This window comes from Curcuma longa, chromosome 15, assembly GCF_044706935.1.
Source record: "Curcuma longa cultivar G26 ecotype Majalengka, Jawa Barat chromosome 15, ITB_CL_G26_1.1, whole genome shotgun sequence".
NCBI classification, from domain to species: Eukaryota; Viridiplantae; Streptophyta; class Magnoliopsida; order Zingiberales; family Zingiberaceae; genus Curcuma; species Curcuma longa.
Window position 1 is genome coordinate 10,883,053 of NC_133875.1, and position 19,346 is coordinate 10,902,398.

The window sequence follows — 19,346 nt, forward strand, 5'->3', positions numbered from 1 at the left end:
GTCTGAGCCACGGCGGCAAGCCTTCTCTTTTCGGCAGGAGAAACTGTAAAATACGGTACTAAAAAAAAAAAGGGTTAATGGTTAACGGGTTTAAAACCCGAAACCCATTAGGAATCGATAACCCTCCGTCTGCGGCGCTTCTTCTTCCGCTCAAAAATGCACGAGCGTTTCTCCTCCTCTCTGCGTGAAACCGGCGCTGCCTCCTCTTCCGTTTTCTTCTTCTCCTTCTTCCGCCGAGCCGAAGAAGCTTTTCCTCTCCTCGTGGAAACGAAACCCTCTCCTCTCCCCTTCATTTCGACGCCAGAGTTTCCTCTCCTTTTTCCTTCCACTGCTGCAACCCCTTGTTGCTTCGTCACCTGTAGCGAAGGAAAGCCGGCCGCGATTCTCTTCTCCCTCTCCGCTGTGCACTAGCCGCAGCTTTCCCTCTGACGCCGCACCTCCTTCCTCCACCGCCTCGACTCTGTCAAAGTTGCCACCGTGTGGGGAAGAGATCGAAGAGAGATTTCAGAGGGTTTTCTTGGGTTTTGGCAGTGAGGTGGAATCGCAGAATCGGGGTGGCTCTGGGGCAAGGGCTTCTGATTTGAGGTAAGAATGCTTTAATTAGGTTAGTTTGATTGGGAAATAATAGGGTTTGATGCTGTTTCGGTCGTTAAATGGATTGCTCTATTCTGTTGGAATGGTAGGTTAATGGGAGTTTTCTTTATGTGGATTAGAGACGGTTAGAAGATAAAACTATTTATTCGACTGTGTTGAATGGGGTTAGGGCTCGTTTGGGAGAGTGCGAATTTCTGTTAAGAACCTATTTTATTGGTTTATGTGGCATAGTTTTGAGATTAGGAAAGTTATAGCTTTCCATTATCAAGTAAAATTTGTTTCACATCAATAGTTGAATTATTTTCATGTTCAGTAAACTTCAGAAGGGCAATCCACTATTTTTACAGATTTACCTTTGGTTCTGGTATAGAGGCCAAGATACTCTTAGCTGTGATTTCACATTATCGACACTGATTTCATGATAGGTGTGGGATTTGCTGTTGAGATGAGTGGATTGCTGTGTATGAATTCTAGGATTAACTTTGAAGTTAATTGAATTCGATTAAGGTCGGTGAATAGTTAAACAACATTAATTAAATAATTAATGAGTCAATTAATTTATTAATTGATTGATATTTAGTTAATAGTTGATTAAATCAATTTAATAGCTTAACCTAGAATCGGTTGTTAAAAATTTAAATATAATATGGTATTTAGAAGATATTTAAATTGAAATTGCAGGATCTTGATTTGTGGATCCTGTTGTACATGGAGGTTTTATTTTCGGTCACGGACTACATTCGGAAGGCGGGTATCTTATCTTATCTTTTTAGATAAGTTATTTGACATGTATAGTGTTGCTATAGCTAGTAGTAACTCTGTTTATGCTTTTATATATGCCTTGGTATATCACTACTTGCTCATATTTGTTGTATATCATTCTTATCTGATACCTGTTTAGCTCCTTAGCATATTGATACTTGCCATGCGTAGCGTATATAGGTGCATCAAAGTAGTGATATACCGTTCTTTATTGAGCATTATCTATCCACTAGATATACCTTGTATGCATTAGCGTCATGCACCATCCTTGCATGATTGCATGCTAGCGATCGTCGGCTCCTTTGTAGTTGAGCCCGTCGTCAGCTACATGATCTGCACATACTACCACTCATGAGTTAGTGGTACATCAGGAGGGTGTGTGCAGTTGCTCTGTCATGCTCCGTTCGGCCGCTCAGGGGTAGTGGTTCCGCAGCGTGGTAGCATACAGGGATCCCTCATTCGCATCGTGACACGAGGAGATGAGAGCTTTGCTCCCCCATATGATTTGGGGCAGGAGGATAGTTGTACTCCGACAGCATCCTGTCCACTCGGTCACTCAGGAGCAGTGATGGCAGAGTGCACAGTTGTCACAGCCCTACCCACTCGACCTCACCATCGTGGTGACGGTGGCTGACTGGCGTCAGGGGTGACCATGTCATTGCATCATGTGCATACTGCATGGATTGCATTTATGCTTGCTGCATTTTGGTTGTTGCATTTGTTTGACATGCACATACAGGAGACCTGATGCATTTTGGTAGGAGATTCTGGTATGTACAGCTCTTCCATTCTTTCAGTTTTGCATTTCTTACTATTCCTTCAGGAGGCTGTACTTACATGATTATTACTGCTAGGGATAGTTTACTATACATGTCTACTAGATATCCGCTGGGTTCTTTGAACTCACCCCGTTGATTTCATTCTTTTCATGTTGATGTCAGTCTGGAGCTGCGCTGCTAGTCCCCTATCGAGATAATGTCGTCTCTTTGGTTTTGGTTTTATTATGTTATCGATAGATATGTTTCAGAACTTGATGTCTTATGGATTTTCATATATATATGTTTCGGTTTGTGGTACACATGCTATAGAATAATAGTTGTGGTTATTAATTCAGTTTTGGTACTTGTGATTTAATTTTGTTATGTTTATGGATTGTAGCCGTGTAGGCTTATTTGTGGCCTTGTAGGCCTTCTTGTCATATATGTATACAGGGAATTGCAATTGTTACAGGGGAGATGTTGCCGAAATTTTCGGTCAGCGATCTCCCGGGGCGTGACAGAAACTCCCGTCTCAGCAAGCCCTCTCCTCTCGGCAGGAGAGACTCCCGTCTCGGCAAACCCTCTCGTCTCGACAAGAGAGACACCCGTCTCGGCAGGAGAAACTCTCATTTCGGCAAGCTCTCTTCTCTCGGCAGGAGAGACTCCCGTTTCGGTAAGCTCTCCCTCTCGACAAGGGAGAATGTTCAACTTGTTCCTTGGCGTCGACGTCGAGGAGCTCCCTTCCGAAAAGCTTCGTCCTGTCTCTTTCACCTCCGTCTATGAACCCGATCACTCCACCTCTACCAAGATAGACCTTAACTCTAACCCTGACCTTCTGACACCGACCACAGGCGTCACCGCTGAAAGAGGAAGCTAAGGGACCAGTCCGCTGCTCAGACGCAGCTACTTCTGGCGCCAATCCTTGTTACTCCGCTGCATTAAAGGCGCTCCTCGTCCTTATACGTGACTTCTTCCTCTAACCTCGTGGCTTGCACACATTACCATAAAGAAGATACGGGAGATCAGACTCGGGCTTCCCCTATGAGCTTCCCCTATGCATATAGCCCAGAATAGAGGGGACAAAAGGAAGGTTCTTTTAGTAATCGTGTGTGGGCTCGAGGCGTATAACAACCGTCTTCCCGTACGGAACCTAAAGGTTGGTTATAAAAGGACGGACTTCCTTACAGAGGTGCCAGGGTCTGAAAACCAAAAAGCATGGAAGATTTATGTTGACGTGTCAGCCACTAAAAGCGGCAGCGGGGTGGGGGTGCTCCTGCAATCTCCGCAGGGCGACTCCTTACAGCTAGCCATTAAACTGCAGTTTCGCGTCTCCAACAACGAAGCCGAATATGAGGCCCTGATAGCAGGGCTGCAGCCGCCAAGCATGTCGGAGTGCATAGAGTGGTCATCCATTCGGATTCGCAACTCGCGACACGCCAGCTGGAAGGTACCTTTGAAATCCATAATGAGCGTCTGCAGCGGTATGTGATCGCCTTCGACAAGTTGAAAGCTGAGTTCCAAGAGGTCACCATCGTGAATGTTCCAAGAGCAGACAATTCCAAAGCTGACGAGCTGGCTAAGCTAGCTAGCACAGTACATACTTGGACCATTGAGGAACCCGCTATACAAGAGCAACTGGTAGCTCATATAGATCATGCCTCCCCGCCATCCTTACGCGCTGATTGGAGAGATTCTTTTATCATTTTCCTCCGCAAAGGAGTGGTGCCAGACGAAGCGGGGCCTCCACACACCTTTAAGCAGAGAGCTTCCCGTTTCACCCTCGTCGGGGACATCCTCTACAAAAGGGCCTTTTCGCCCTCTTGAAATGTTTAGATGACGACGACGCCGACTACGTATTAAGGGAGATCCACCAAGGCTGCTGTGGAAACCATGTTGGAGGAAGAACGTTGGCATGGAAGGTCCTATTGGCGGGATACTTCTAGCCCACTTTACAAGCCGACGCAGCTCAATTGTCCGCACCTGCTCCAGTTGCCAGAAACATCAACCTATCTTACATCAGCCCGCCGAACACTTGAGAACCTCCGTCGTCTCCTGCCCCTTTGATCGATGGAGTATGGATATAGTGGGACCTTTCCCCACTGGGCGGGGCCAGAAGAAATTCTTGTTTGTCGCTGTGGATTACTTCTCCAAATGGGTAGAAGCGAAAGCCTTGGCTAAAATTACGGAAATATTGTTTTAAAGTTCTTGTGGCGCATCATAGTTTGCAGATACAGCGTACCTCGGCAGATCGTCTCCGATAATGGAAGGCAATTCCAGGGCCGCAAGATGTAGGAGTGGTGTCAAGATTTCAACGTACTCCACATTTTCACCTTTGTGTATTACCCCCAGAGCAACGGGCAAACTGAAGTGGTGAACTGGGAGCTAGTCAAAGGGCTGAGGGTTCGACTGGACCGTGCCGGAGGCGATTGGGTGGAAGAATTACACAATGTTCTATGGGCTTACCGCACTACCTCCCGTGAAGGCACTGGCATGACTCCTTTCCACTTGATATACGGCGGTGAAGCGGTAATTCCCGTGGAGATAGGCCTACCCTCCCCCTCGATCCAAGCCTATGTTGCCGGTAAGGATAACGCAGAGCGGCGCCTTCTGGAACTGTACCTCATCAGTGAGGACAGGGCAATAGCTCACACCCGGCTCCAAGCCTACCGTCAACGCATGAGTGCAGCCTACAATAAGAAGGTATTCCCTCGATCTTTTTAGGTGGGAGATGCGGTATGGAAGAAGCTTAATCCTATGGGGGACGTCGGCAAGTTAGAACCTCGATGGGAAGGACCATTCCTGGTCACCAAGATGATAGAAGGAGGGTCATACTATCTGACGGATCAACATGGAAAGGAGCTCAAGCGCCCATGGAAGAATGTCCAACATCTTTGGTCATATCGCAGTTAACTCTCTTCTTTTCTTCTCTTTTTTCCCGACAATTTGTGCGGCGACACGTGCCGCTTTATCATCCGGACATACAAAGACCGCTTCTCGAAAACCCTTTCCCCTTCTCAAGACCTCAGCCGCCCTCTCAGCCCTACGCGCCGACAGCTCGGCCGAAACAATGGAGAAAGTCTTCTCGGCCCCATGCGCCAACGACTAAATGGTTAAGGCCTCAACAGCCCTCTCGGCCATACGCGCTGACGGCTCGACCACTACAATGAAGAAAGCCCTCTCGGCCCCACGCGCCGAAGGCTAGATGCTTAAGGCCTTAACAACCCTAAATACTTAAGGCCTCAACAACCATCTCGGCCCTACGCGCCGATGGCTCGGCCGAAATAATGGAGAAAGTCCTCTCGGCCCCACGCATTGACGACTAAATGCTTAAGGCTTCAATAGCCCTCTCAGCGCTACGCGCCGACGGCTCAGCCACCATAATGGAGAAAGTCCTCTCGACCCCACGCACCGACGACTAAATGCTTAAGGCCTCAACAGCCCTCTCGGCCTTACGCGCCGACGGCTCGGCTACTACAATGAAGAAAGCCCTCTCGGCCCCACGCGCCGATGGCTAGATGCTTAAGGCCTCAAAAATCCTCTCGGCCCCACGCGTCGACGGCTAGATGCTTAAGGCCTCAACAGTTCTCTCGGCCATACGCGCCGACGGCTCGGCCACCACAATGAAGAAAGTCCTCTCGACCCCACGCGCCGACGTCTAGATGCTTAAGGCCTCAACAGCCCTCTCGGCCCTACGCACCGACTGCTCGGCCGGGATAAGGGAAAAAGTCCTCTCGACCCAACACGTCGACGACTAGATACTCAAGGCCCCCAACAACCCTCTCGGCCTCTCGGCCCTACGTGCCGATGGCTCAGCCAAAATAATGAAGAAAGCCCTCTCGGTCCCACGCGCCGAGGGCTAGAGGCTTAAGGCCTCAACAGCCCCTCTCGGCCCTACGCGTCGTTGACTCGGCCGAAACAATGAAGAAAGCCCTCTCGGCCACATGTGCTGACGGCTAGATGCGTAAGGTTGAACAACTCTCTCGGCCACGCGCCGACGGCTCAGCCGAAACAATGAAGAAAGCCCTCTCGGCCAGCCACGTGCCGACGGCTAGATGCGCAAGGCCTCAATAGCCCTCTCGGCCTACGCGCCGACGGCTCGATTGAAAAAATGAAGAAAGCCCTCTCGGCCCCACGAGCCGACGGCTAGATGCGTAAGGCCTCAACAGCCCTCTCTCGGCCCTATGCGCCGACGGCTCGGCCGAAACAATGAAGAAAGTCCTCTCGGCCCCATGCGTCGACGGCTAGATGCTTAAGGCCTCAACAGCTCTCTCGGCCCTATGCGTCGACGGCTCAACCGAAACAATGAAGAAAACCCTCACGATCCCACGCACCGACGGCTAGATGCGTAAGGCCTCAACAGCCCTCTCAGCCCTACGTGCCGACGGCTCGGCCGAAACAATGAAGAAAGCTCTCTCGGCCCCACGCGCCGACGGCTAAATGCAAGGCCTCAACAGCCCTCTCGGCCCTACGTGCCGACGGCTCGGCTGAAAAAATGAAGAAAGTCCTCCGGCCCCACGCGCCAACGGCTAGATGCGTAAGGCCTCAACAGCCCTATCGGCCCTACGCGCCGACGGCTCGGCCGAAACAATGAAGAAAGTCCTGCCTGCCCCACGCGCCGACGGCTAGATGCGTATGGCCTCAACAGCCCTCTCGGCCCTACGCGCCGATGGCTCGGCCGAAACAATTAAGAAAGCCCTCTCGGCCCCACGCGCCGACAGCTAAATGCTTAAGGCCTCAACAGCCCTCTCGGCCCTACGCGTCGACGGCTCGGCCGAAACAATGAAGAAAGCCCTCTTGGCCCCACGCGTCGACAGCTGAGATGCGTAAGGCCTCAACAGCCCTATCGGCCCTACGCGTCGACGGCTCGATCGAAACAATGAAGAAAGCCCTCTTGGCCCCACGCGCCGACGGCAAGATACGTAAGGCCTCAACAGCCCTCTCTCGGCCCTACGCCCCGACGGCTCGGCCAAAACAATGGAGAAAGCCCTCTCGGCTCACGTGTCGACGGCTAGATGCTTAAGGCCTCAACAGCCCCTCGGCCCACGCGTCGATGGCTCGGCCGAAACAATGAAGAAAGCCTCTTGGCCCCACGTGCTGACGGTGATAGACGTAAGGCCTCAACAACCCTCTCGGCCTGCTACGCGCCGACGGCTCGACCGAAACAATGAAGAAAGCCCTCCGGCCCCACGTGCCGACGGCTAGATGCGTAAGGCCTCAACAGCCCTCTCGGCCCTACACACCGACGGCTCGGCCGAAATAACGAAGAAAGCCCTCTCGGCCCCACGCGCCGACGGCTAGATGCTTAAGGCCTCAACAGCCCTCTCGGCCCTTCGCGCCGATGACTCGGCCGAAACAATGGAGAAAGCCCTCTCGGCCCCACGCGCCGACGGCTAGATGCATAAGGCCTCAACAGCCCTCTCGGCCCTACACGCCGACGGCTCGGCCGAAATAATGAAGAAAGCCCTCTCGGCCCCACGCACCGACGGCTAGATGTGTAAGGCCTGAACAGCCCTCTCGGCCCTACGCGCCGACGGCTCGGCCAAAACAATGAAGAAATCCCTCTCGATCCCACGTGCCGACGGCTAGATGCGTAAGGCCTCAACATCTCTCTCGGCCCTACGTGCCGATGACTCGGCCGAAACAATGAAAAAAACCCTCTCGGCCCCACGCGCCGACGGCTAGATGCGTAAGGCCTCAACAGTCCTCTCGGCTTTACGCGCCAACGGTTTGGCCGAAACAATGAAGAAAGCCCTCTCGGCCCCACGCACTGACGGCTAGATGCGTAAGGCCTGAACAGCCCTCTCGGCCCTACGCGCCGACGGCTCGGCCGAAACAATGAAGAAATCCCTCTCGATCCCACGTGCCGACGGCTAGATGCGTAAGGCCTCAACATCTCTCTCGGCCCTACGCGCCGATGACTCGACCGAAACAATGAAAAAAGCCCTCTCGGCCCCACGCGCCGACGGCTAGATGCGTAAGGCCTCAACATCCCTCTCGGCTTTATGCGCCGACGGCTCGGCCGAAACAATGAAGAAAGCCCTCTCGGTCCCACGCGCCGACGGCTAGATGCTCAAGGCTTCAACAGCCCTCTCGACCCTGCGCGCCGACGGCTCAGCCGAAACAATGAAGAAAGCCCTCTCGGCCCTACGCGCCGACGGCTAGATGCGTAAAGCCTCAACAGCCCTCTCGACCCTACGCGTCGACGGCTCGGCCGAAACGATGAAGAAAGCCCTCTCAGCCCCACGCACCGAGGGCTAGATGCTTAAGGCCTCAACAACTCTCTTAACCTCACGCGCCGATGGTTTGGCCGTGACAATGGTGGAGCCTCTCAAGACTTCGACGAAATCGGACAGTCCCTGTCCCTAAAAAATTTCGCCTCTCTCTCTCTCTACTGAGGTCTCTTCACCCCCGTAGGGGATCACCACTACCGGGCAAGGAAGCCCACATCTCTGGTAAGGACCCTTAACAAACCCCCCAAGCCTTACCAATATCCCTCATCGCATCGAGTGGCAACAAACTTTTTTCAAAATACAAGCAAGTTATCCAAGACCGCAAAGACAAGCAAAGATATTTTTATTCAATAATGGGAAGATTTTTTTTCCATAAAAGACATCACGAAGAAAACACAGGCATCTGAGCCGAATCGCTCCCATCGCTAGCGGGATGATACGAGACCTGCTAAGTATAGCTGGTCCTAATCGCTCCCATAGCCATCAGAGTTATCTCAGAAACCTACCACTTTTGACACCAAATAAATATTTATTGGGATTCAGTTTGAGGTTATACCTTCGGAGAGTGTCGCATGTTTCGTTGATATCACCGATCAGATTTTCAGCTTGGACTGACTTGATTAAAATATTATCCACATATACTTCCACATTATGACCTATCTGATGTTTGAACACTTTATCCATAAGTCTCTGATATGTTGCTACTGCATTCTTCAGTCCAAAAGGCATAACTATATAATAGAAAGTTCCTCTCGATGTGATAAAACTAACCTTTTCCTGATCTTCTTGAGCTAATAGAATTTGATGATATCCTTGATAGGCATCCAACATGCATATATATTCGTGTCCCGAAGTAGAATCCACTAGTTGATCTATACGCGGTAGAGGATAATAATCTTTGGGGCAAGCCTTGTTGAGATCTCAGAAGTCAATGCAGACCCGTCATTTTCCTCCTACTTTCGGGACCAGTACAATATTAGCCAACCAAGTGGGGAATTGAACCTCTCTGATATATCCGGCCTCTAGAAACTTAGTAACTTCCTCCTGTATTACTTTATTTTGTTCAGGCCCGAAATGTCTCTTCTTTTGCATAACAGGTCGGGCATCAGGGAGGATATTAAGACGATATTCCATGATGTGGGGAGCTATTCCTGTGACTTCTTGAGGTATCCAAATACATCATTATTTTGAATGAGACAAACTATCAGTTCCATTTTCAACTTCGATGTCAGATCAACAGCTATCTAAGAGACTCTATCAGGCTGCAGCTCGAGTACGATCTATACTTTCTCCTTTTCTTGTGTTTGAGGGAGTGAAATAACAGGACCTTCTTGTAAAGAATGCACTTCTTCTCGGGGAGTCCTCCTTAGCTTCACAGCATCAGTACGAACCATGGTCGTATAACATCTCCGAGAAATAGTTTGATCTCCTCTGATCGAGCTGACTTGATCGTCTACTGGGAACTTATTTTTTGATGGAAAGTGAAGACTATTGCTTGAAAAGTACTGAATGCAGGTCTTCCGAGAATAATATTGTACGAGGATGGAGCATCTACTACTGTAAAAATAACACTTCGAGTTCGAATCAAAGGCTCTTGCCCCAAGGAAAGAGGTAGGCTGACCTATCCCAATGGTTGTACTTCGTGTCCAGTGAATCCAAATAAAGCAGTAGACATGGATTTCAGTTTAGATTTCTCTATCTGCATCTAACTGAAGGCCTCTTTATATAGAATATTGACAGAACTACCTATATCGACGAAGACCCAAGCTACCTCATAGTTGGCTATTATGACGCAGATGACTAAAGCATCATCGTGAGGCGTGGAGACCCCTTTCAAATCCCCGGCAACGGCGCCAAAATTTGATACAGCCCAAAACTAGTGTCACAAATGAGCTTCAAATTAGAATTTATAATCGAAAACCCTTAGCTCACAAAACAAATGAAGTATAGGGGCCACGAGTCGTATTTTTCCAAGGACTAGTAGAAAGTTGTATGAATCAAGCTAAGATGTCGTTATATTTTTGGGTTTTTCAAATATAAATGGGAATTTTGGTTTTTCAAATGAAATGTAATGAGAATTAACAAACAATGCATGAAACCAAACAAATAAACCTAAGTACCAATCTAACCTAAGTATGCAAAACAATTCGAAGTTAAGCAATGAAATTATCTAACAGCAATACATAAAGCTAATCAAAATAGTAATCTGATACAAGAACAATAGATCTGATACGGAACAGTAACAACCTAGAACTTTGGCAAATTCAGAATCAGAAATAATGCAGAATCAGAAAAGAATTGCAGCAAGAGATCACTGAAACAAACGAAATTAAGCAACATAAGATGATGTTTAAACCAAACAAAATGAATCCAAGCACCGTGAAACAGATCTAATCGAAACAGAATTAAGAAGCTAACTATTAGAAACAGAAAGAATACAGAACAACGAAATCAAAACAAACTCAGCTTCCCTTCCAAATCCATCTCCAACTTGCCGTCACACAAGCTCTGATAAAATCAGAAATCCCAGAAGACAACCATTCAGCTTAGCTCGGTTTAATCTAGCTTGGATCTGATCAGCAACAGGGAACGCCCTTGAATTGCAGAACAGAGATAATCAAGAAGTTTAGAATCGAACTGATCTTCTCCAAATCGCTTTCAAATTGATGTGCTGGAACCCTAAAAGATCTTCAAGGAACGCCTCTGAATGCCCTTTATTGCTCCGATCAGTTTGGATCTGAAGAAATCAGTTGAAATCCGCGGTGGATCAGAAACTCTGGCAAAACCCTCGCCAGTCGAATCCAACCTCCATTGATGCCGAGCCTTGCTTGTAATCACCTTTTAGGATTCGGAAATCAAGTTTGAATCGAAAATTCTGAGGTTTTTCCGCTCTAGATCTACGCTACAGAAGAAGAAAATAACGAAGAAGACGATGCTACAGTAACTACGTGAAACGCTACAGTGTTCTTTCTCGTTATAACGGGAATTCTGATTCCAGCCGGTTCAGCTCTGATTCAAGCTTAATTGGTCCGGTTCAGCTCCAATTCAACTCCGATTCAACTCAAATCAAACTTGGGTCTTGATTCATGAGGTTGGATCAATCACTTTGGTCAATCTTGGCTCGGTTTATTATGATTTAGCTCGATCTTGGTTCAATTTGAGCCCTACAACAAATCAAATTCAATTAACGCAAAATTAACCCTTAAATCACAGAAATTATCATTAACCATCCAAAAATACACCATGTCACAAATACAATTCAATTATATCGATTAAACATTTAATTGTTCATAGAAAATTCCAAAATGATCCATCAAAATATCATAAGATCCTAGCTTATCAAAATCTTGACCTTGTACAGGACTCACTTGAATTCCTTCTGAATGATTTTTCTGTACTTCCTACTTAGGATATTTGTAGGTAACTTGTCCTGATATGGGGGATGAAGCTCTTTTTCCCTACTGCTTCTCCTTTGTTACTCTTTCCACTTCTCGTGCTAACTGTCTGCATTCATTAGTGTGATGACTAAAAGATTGGTGGTAGGTGCAAAAACGAACATGCTCCTTCGGAGAGCTTTGATGGGGTGCTTCTTCTGAGGTGGGAAAAGAAGAGACAGTATGTACGGTGCGCTTTTCTTTTCGAGAGGGCATAAAGTCCGCGTGGTACTCCCTTGCAATGTATAGACGGAGAAGTCTTTCTCTCTAATTTATAATTGACCGAGCTGTCTCCATGTCGAGCAAGTTGAGTTTCTTCTAGATGTATGTACTTCTCGGCTCTTTCTAATAACTTAGCATAATTAGCGGAAGGTTTCTTCACTAGTGATCGAAACAATTCCCCATCCATCAATCCTTAAGAGAAAGCACTGGTCAATATATACCTCCGTAGGTGTGGAAGGAACGTCCCAAACGACCTTGTCGAATCTCTGAATATACTCCCTGAGGGCCTCGCGGCAAAGTAAACAACTCCGAGGTCCCCTCGTTTAGGATAGAAGAAGTAATGAAAGAGCTGAGAATCAAGAGGAATCTGATAGATTTGAAAAATGATGGAAGCACCGCAGATCAAACAGTAAGAGTTTGGGGGCAGTTGAGATAGAGAACATTGAAAGTAGGTAGCTAGATTTTGAAGGAAAGATGGTAATGAAAATCGTAAACCTCCTTCCAGCTGCCCCTGAAAGAAGGTAACATAACCATGGGGAGGTTCATGAGGTCGTTGATCAGGAGAAGGGAGCCTGATCCTATGGTCTAAAGGGATGTCATACTGTTCTTTGAGCAATATTTCATCCCCCGATGATAACAAAGATTCCTGGATCTCGTACCAAGGGACAGACGTAGCCATAGGTGCACACTAGGGATAAAGGAACAAAAACCTAACAGCTCGGACACACTAGGTCAAAGCTGTAGTGTCGCAGTGGAAGATGAAGCAGGCGAAAGGGAGAGAAAAAGAAGAAGGTACAACAAAGGGAAAGAACCGACGACGGAGGAAAGTACTGAAAGAGGAAGACTGATAGAACTCTAAAGGTTGAGAAGACGAACGGTGAGACAGCTAAGACTTACTGGAATATAGAAATAGCGCAATGAACAGGGATGAAGGAATGACGAGCAGCGAGGACTTACTAGGGTTAAGATCGTCGGTGGCAAGAATCGGAGGAAGACGATGAAGAAGGCGCAAGAAAACGTAAGTTGCAAAAAGCTAGGGTTTCTTTTCGCTGAAAGTAATAAAGAAAGAAGATGGGTATTCCACTTAAACCAAATGACCATTGAATCTCCACTGTTGGGAGCAAGATCAAGGGACTGAATTTGTTGATTCAAAAAAGCATACGATAGTATCCTTGATTAGCCTATGTGAGGTTTGAAGCTCGCTGAGTAATTTAACGTTTTTGGTTTAACTCGAGTCCAATCAGTCGGACTTCACCTCCTTCTACTAGACTAATTCGGGAAGCTTATGATCCAATAGGGTTATTTAGTGGTTACGTGGGTGTTGTGTATAATGGAGTATGAGGAAAAAAGAGTAAATATAAGTATCGGTTAATTGACGAAAGTTATTCCCTGAACCCTAAATGAACTCCCGACCTCCTACTCCGGTCTCGGTATGCTTCCTTAAGCATGTGCCGACCTCCTACTCCGATCTCGGTATGCTTCCTCAAGCATGTGTCGATCTCTTGCTCCGGTCTCGGTATGCTTCCTTAAGCATGTGTCGACCTCTTGCTCCAGTCTCGGCACATCTCCTGCATCAGGTGTTGACCTCATGACTTGGTCTCGGCACGCCTCCTACATTAGGTGCTGACCTCATGACTTGGTCTCTGCATGCTCCCTGCACCTTGTGTTAAAATCAGGATTTGGTCTCGACATGCCTTTGGGATCACGTATAGATGCATGGCGCGTGATTCTCGCTTAGGAGCAGAGTCATCCTATCTAAACCGGGAAACGCGGGACCGATTCTCTGAGAAAATAGAAACATATTCACAAATATATGAGAAATAGACGAAATCTTTCTAAGAGAGCAAATATGTCAGAATAATTCTCAAATGGTTGCTAATATCTTAGAGATCAACTACTATAAAAGGTAACTCATGCCTATAGGTACAAGTACGCACACATAAAACATAACTTCCCCAAGCCTTTAACTACTTCCTCGCACCGAATCCTAACTTGAGCGTTCGAGTGGTTTGCTGGGAACCCCCCTCCCGATGTCATTATAACCCTCTTTTTGGAGTGTCTTGCAGGTCTCTTCTTCTCCTTCTATAGCCTCATCACAGGAGCGTGCACGTCGACGAGCCTTGAACAAGTATTGGAACCATCCGCGGTGTATTAGTCAGAACATTGAATATTTTATTTATTTTTTTAAATTATTAGATTTTTATTATTGAAAATTTTATATAATATATAATAATTATTTACGTCACTTAATATGTGACCTCCTTAAATATAAAATTTTAAATAATATATAGGGCGTTTTAGAGTAAAATCCCTCTGCTCTTGTTTCTATTAAGATTCAGTCCCTATATATTTCTTTTTAGGATTTGATACATGACAACTACTCCATCATAGTTTTAACTCCCTAAAAAGTTGAATTTTCATTTTTACCCTTATTATTTATATAGTTTTGATCCCTCTGCTCTTGTTTCTATTAATATTCAGTCCCTATATGTTTCTTTTTAGGATTTGATACCTGACAACTACCCCATCTTAGTTTTAACTCCCTAAAATGTTGAATTTCCATTTTTTCCTTATTATTTATATAGTTTTGATTAATTTTTTCACTCATCTTCTTCCACCGATTCATCTTCCAACAATCTGATTTTGTGCTCTCGATATGAAGTCAGTCGAGCCTGCAGTCGAAGAGGAATTGCTTCTGTGAGCTCGACCGGCCGCGATTCGACCGCCGGCCGATAGAATAACGGTCGAAATCGACCGCCAGAATCGGGCGACCGATTTCGACCGCAACACCAACGAATTCCGACCAAATCGTGGTCGGAATTCGATGGCAGACGGACGGACAGGCGATGCCAACCTGTCCGCCGCCGGATTCCAACTGCGATTCGATAGAAATCTGGCCTGATCGTGATCGATAGTGGCCACGCCACTGCCGACATGTGATTTGGCCATTTCCGATCATTTTACGAAGGATTTTGGCCGCTAACTAGCTGGAATCTGAGCTCCGCTGGACCGTCGACGAGTTGCACGTCGATCGCGCCCGGTCCGGCGGCCGGCGATGGTCGGACAGTGTGGCGACGGCGCCGATAGTGGACGTAGGTCGACAGTGTCGCGCACAGGCGCACAGAGATAGGCGCGCAACATATCAGTTTTCTCATCACTTTAGGTATTCTATTGTTATTATTGTGTTTAAGGGGTCGAGTACCGAAAACGATCGTTCGAGTACCAAAAACTGCTGTTCGAGTATCAAAAACGGCTAATCGAGTATCGAAAATGGTCGGATGAGTACCGAAAATGACCTCTTGTTTATTTTATGAATGTCAAATAAGTACTTACTCATATTCCATGGTGAGTGGAGAACATGCTTCTTTTAAAAATTAAATAATTGAGTACTTTTTCAAATAATCATAAAATTGGGTATCACTTGGGGTAAATTAAGTTTCAAGAGCTTAAAATTGAGTACTTTTTCAAATCATTTCTAAAAAAATTTATCAAGGTGCATTTGTAGTTGTATGAAACCACAATGATACGGTGGGACGATGACACCTCATCAAGGATAAAATCATAAAATCAATTCATCTTTAAGATTAGAAAATCCTAAAACCGTTTCACCCAAAGGAAAAATATCTCGAAATATTTGTTAAACAAATATTTTCAGAATCTTCCTAAAAAACTGGAACGGATATCTTAGAATATTTCTTAAACGGATGTTAATATTTCAGAGATTAACTACTATAAAAAGGTAACTCATGCTCATGTGTACAGGTACGCATACATCCACCCTAATTCCCCTAAGTCATTAAACTCCTTCCTCATGCCGAATCCTAACTTGAGTGTCAGAGTGGCTTGCCGGGACCCACCCCCAGCGCCATTCTAACCCTTTTTTTAGTGCTTTTCAGATCTCCTCTCATATCTCTTAGGGTGATTCTCTCTGAGGAGCGTGCACACCGACAGTTCTGAATCGGTGTCTGAATCCTCCACGGTGTATTGGCCGGAACACATAGCATATAATAACATATATAAAACTACCACTAAATACAACAGTTTAATGATTAATGCATAAATCACTTCATAATGCATTTCTCAGTTGCAATTACATAACCAACATTCAACTTTTATCCACTTTTAACCACAATAATGGATCTACCTAACGCTAGTTTTGTTTAATACAAATCACAAAATGCCACTAGATCTTGTAATTATTTTTTAACAATATTCAGAACTACTTCCTTAGTTTAGCAATTATTTATGTCCTAAGAAATTAAGAGTATTATTAACTAATGAGTATTATAAATGAATACTCATAAGTATGATATCAAATTACGAATTATGAATAATTATCAATAAATATTATAGGTGAATACAATAAGTACGATATCGAATTACGTATCAAATTCAAGATTAAATTCAAGTGTAATTTTTAATCGAATTCGAATAGTTAAAGGGTCATAACAAGTATCACTTGATGAATATTAAGTATTTATTGTATCGCTTTAGGTATTCTATTGTTATTTAAGTATTTAAGGGCTCACGTCAAGTAGCATTTGATAAAAATTAGATACTCGTTATATCACTTTAGATATCCTATGATTTTATTTGATGAATGTCAAATAAGTCATTCAAGATTAAATTTCAAGTGTAGTTTTTAACCGAATTCGAGTAGTTAAAGGGTCATATGCATGATAAATGACCCACTCTTTTTTTTTTGCAGAAAAGTGTAGGTCATTTATAAAGGAGTCATATATCTTTTCTTGAATTTAGATTGTCTTTTATTTTTTCGACGATATCCATCACTGTATTTTTTAGATTATCAAAAATATTCTTCTCAATATGCATTACATTGAGATTATGATGAATGAAATGACTCTTCCAATATGGTAAGTCTCAAAATATAATTTGTTTAGTCCATTTATGTGTACTTTCATATTCATATGTTGTACCATATGGTTCTTCAACAATAGATAAAAAGTTAAGCACTCTGTACTAAATCTGCTCACTTGTTAATCTCAATAGCAAAGGTGTTCTTTCAATTCTATTCTTAGTAAATTCATCTTTATTTCTCCTGAAGTGATGATTTGATGGTAAAAATTATCTATGACAATCAACATAACTTGGCTTTTTCCTATATTTCAATCTGATTGACTTGGATTTCTCCATACATATTGGGCATCCTAAGATCCCAATAGTACTTCATCCTAATAACATGTCATAAGATGAAAAGTCATTTATGGTCTAAAGAAGAGCATCTTTCATTATAAATATCTAATTAGTATGAACATCATATGTAAGGCAATCTTCATCCCATAGTTGTTTCAGCTTTGTAATTAGTGGTTGCATATAAACATCTATTAATTTCTTTGGATTTTATGGGCCAAGAACAACCAATGTTAAAAATATATACGATGTTTTTATATATATCCCAAGTGGAAGATTATACAAAGTTAATATAACTGATCAACAAAAATAATTTCTTCCTGATTTGCCAATTGAAGTAAAATCATCAGCACAGAGACCTGACTTAATATTTTGAGTCTCTTTCACAAATTTAGAATATATTCTATTAAATTTTTTCCATGCCTCTATATTTAATGGAAGACACATTAGGCCCTCTTCTATTTAATAATTTGCATGCAAAGTCATGTGTTCAACAGTGATCTTTGATGCATAAAGCCTTTGTAACCTAGAAGTTAAAGACAAATAAAATAACTGAGTGTATGATTTACGTCACTGTTAACTCCTGTTGGTTCTCTTGTACCTAGCTTGATTATAGAATTTATAAACATCTACATCTTGATCATCTCTTTAATATATTATACAACCATCTCTACAAACATCAATCCTTTCTACTAGAAGACCTAATTCTTTCACAAATGTTTTCATACTATAAAAATCATTAGGTATTATATGCTCATGCAACAATAACTCTCCGATAACTTGAATAAAATTATTAAAATAATCTTCAAACATATTATGCCTACCTAAGGAAGAGATTGGTCATGGAGAGATCACCAGATAATCAAATCTAGGTTTTATGATGACAAAGTTTCAAAGTTACGGCCAGTTAAGATCTAACAAGTTAACTAAGTGTACAGATAACACAACCAAGAAAGTCCTAATAGGTCAAATTAATTAGATACTAAGCAAGTGAAAGCTCTAATGGGTCAGCTGGACCAGATACTAAACAAGGCATATCTTAGCAGATCAGGGACACCAAGTAGGAGGGACTTGATGGGTCAAAGAGGACGAGATCAAGTTGAAAAGTCCTAGGAGTTAAAGTGATTGAAACAGGTCTGGAGGACTAAGCATTTGGCCAATGGTAAGTTGAGGTAAGCTCCTGAAGTGGAGTGGTTCTTCTGAAAGGAAGAATGGCTCCTCATTACAGGGACATCCTTAGGCGACGGTCCAACCTAGTGGTTCGTGTGAATTTTGAAGTTGAGATCAGATAGTAAGTCTACTGTCAAATGTATTTACTTATCATAGTTTTGTGCTAACCATTGTTTTACAAGAACGGTAAATCAATTGACTAGATCAGTAGTCCGAATGATCAGTATACTGAACATTGAGTTGTCAGTCCAGTTGCCAAGTGTGCTAACGTAGCATCCAACGTGGACTGGATGACTAACATGGCACGGGATAATGATGAATTTGCTAGCATGGCGTAGATAACTCTTGGTCTGCTGACGTGGTTGAACAAACGATCAAGGATAACTTTTGTGGCACTAATGTGCAGAAGATCATCATCGACACACTGACGTTGCAGAAGCTAGTTGGAAGACTGATGGATTGGTACACTGATCAACTGGATCTAAATCCAGATTTCAAGGCTATCGATATATTGATCAGGAGGACCAATAGGTTGATCCAGACCTATAAAAGAAGGTCTTGACAACAGCTTCATAAATCAACTTCCTAGTGCTCTAACTCCTGCTACACTCCAGAAACACCATTACGGTGCTAAATTGCTACTCTGATAACTATGCTCTAAGAACTTCTTGTCGATATAATCAGCATTTTTAATTATTGGTTTTGTTTTTCGTCTTCGGCATTTGGTTTTGAATAGGACATTAAACTTGTTGTTGTCTTGTGTAAAGGTGAACCTCTTGCTTTTTGAAAAAGAGGATATTAGTGAATTGCCCATTGAAGCGACCAAGGATTGTGGGCCTTGGAGTAGTACTCATAGGTTGTGAATCAAGTAAAAACAACTTGTTCTTTGTGTACTTTTGTGTTCCTTGTTTTAATTTTCGCTGCTTAACTCTAAAATGAAAAGCTAGTTTTTAAAAAATTGTGAAAAAGTGGCACATGCTATGCACCCCCTCTTGCTCTTTTGCGAAAGAGGATATTATTGAATT

At 44.3% G+C, this 19,346-nt stretch overlaps 2 protein-coding genes across 2 annotated transcripts; both read left to right on the top strand.

The window, feature by feature from the left end:
• The first annotated feature begins 3,168 nt into the window (after positions 1 to 3,168).
• Positions 3,169 to 3,938, top strand: LOC141845973 (uncharacterized). The gene is made up of 2 exons (XM_074733954.1): positions 3,169 to 3,561; positions 3,594 to 3,938. The coding sequence occupies exons 1-2, from the start codon at positions 3,169 to 3,171 to the stop codon at positions 3,936 to 3,938; spliced, it is 738 nt and encodes a 245-aa protein (XP_074590055.1).
• Positions 3,939 to 4,026: 88 nt separating this feature from the next.
• Positions 4,027 to 18,883, top strand: LOC141845975 (uncharacterized). The gene is made up of 3 exons (XM_074733955.1): positions 4,027 to 4,269; positions 4,464 to 4,814; positions 18,728 to 18,883. Exons 1-3 carry the CDS (start codon positions 4,027 to 4,029, stop codon positions 18,881 to 18,883), a joined length of 750 nt encoding a protein of 249 aa, XP_074590056.1.
• The last annotated feature ends 463 nt before the right edge of the window (positions 18,884 to 19,346 follow it).

What these genes read in the sequence shown, in the direction of transcription:
- LOC141845973 (XM_074733954.1), top strand. Translation starts at nt 3,169, where the DNA reads ATGCATATAGCCCAGAATAGAGGGGACAAAAGGAAGGTTCTTTTAGTA. An exon ending in CGCGACACGCCAGCTGGAAG is followed by an intron (nt 3,562 to 3,593) that starts GTACCTTTGAAA and finishes GAGCGTCTGCAG; the next exon opens with CGGTATGTGATCGCCTTCGA.
- LOC141845975 (XM_074733955.1), top strand. Translation starts at nt 4,027, where the DNA reads ATGGAAGGTCCTATTGGCGGGATACTTCTAGCCCACTTTACAAGCCGA. An exon ending in TGGATTACTTCTCCAAATGG is followed by an intron (nt 4,270 to 4,463) that starts GTAGAAGCGAAA and finishes TATTACCCCCAG; the next exon opens with AGCAACGGGCAAACTGAAGT. An exon ending in GTGCAGCCTACAATAAGAAG is followed by an intron (nt 4,815 to 18,727) that starts GTATTCCCTCGA and finishes ACTAATGTGCAG; the next exon opens with AAGATCATCATCGACACACT.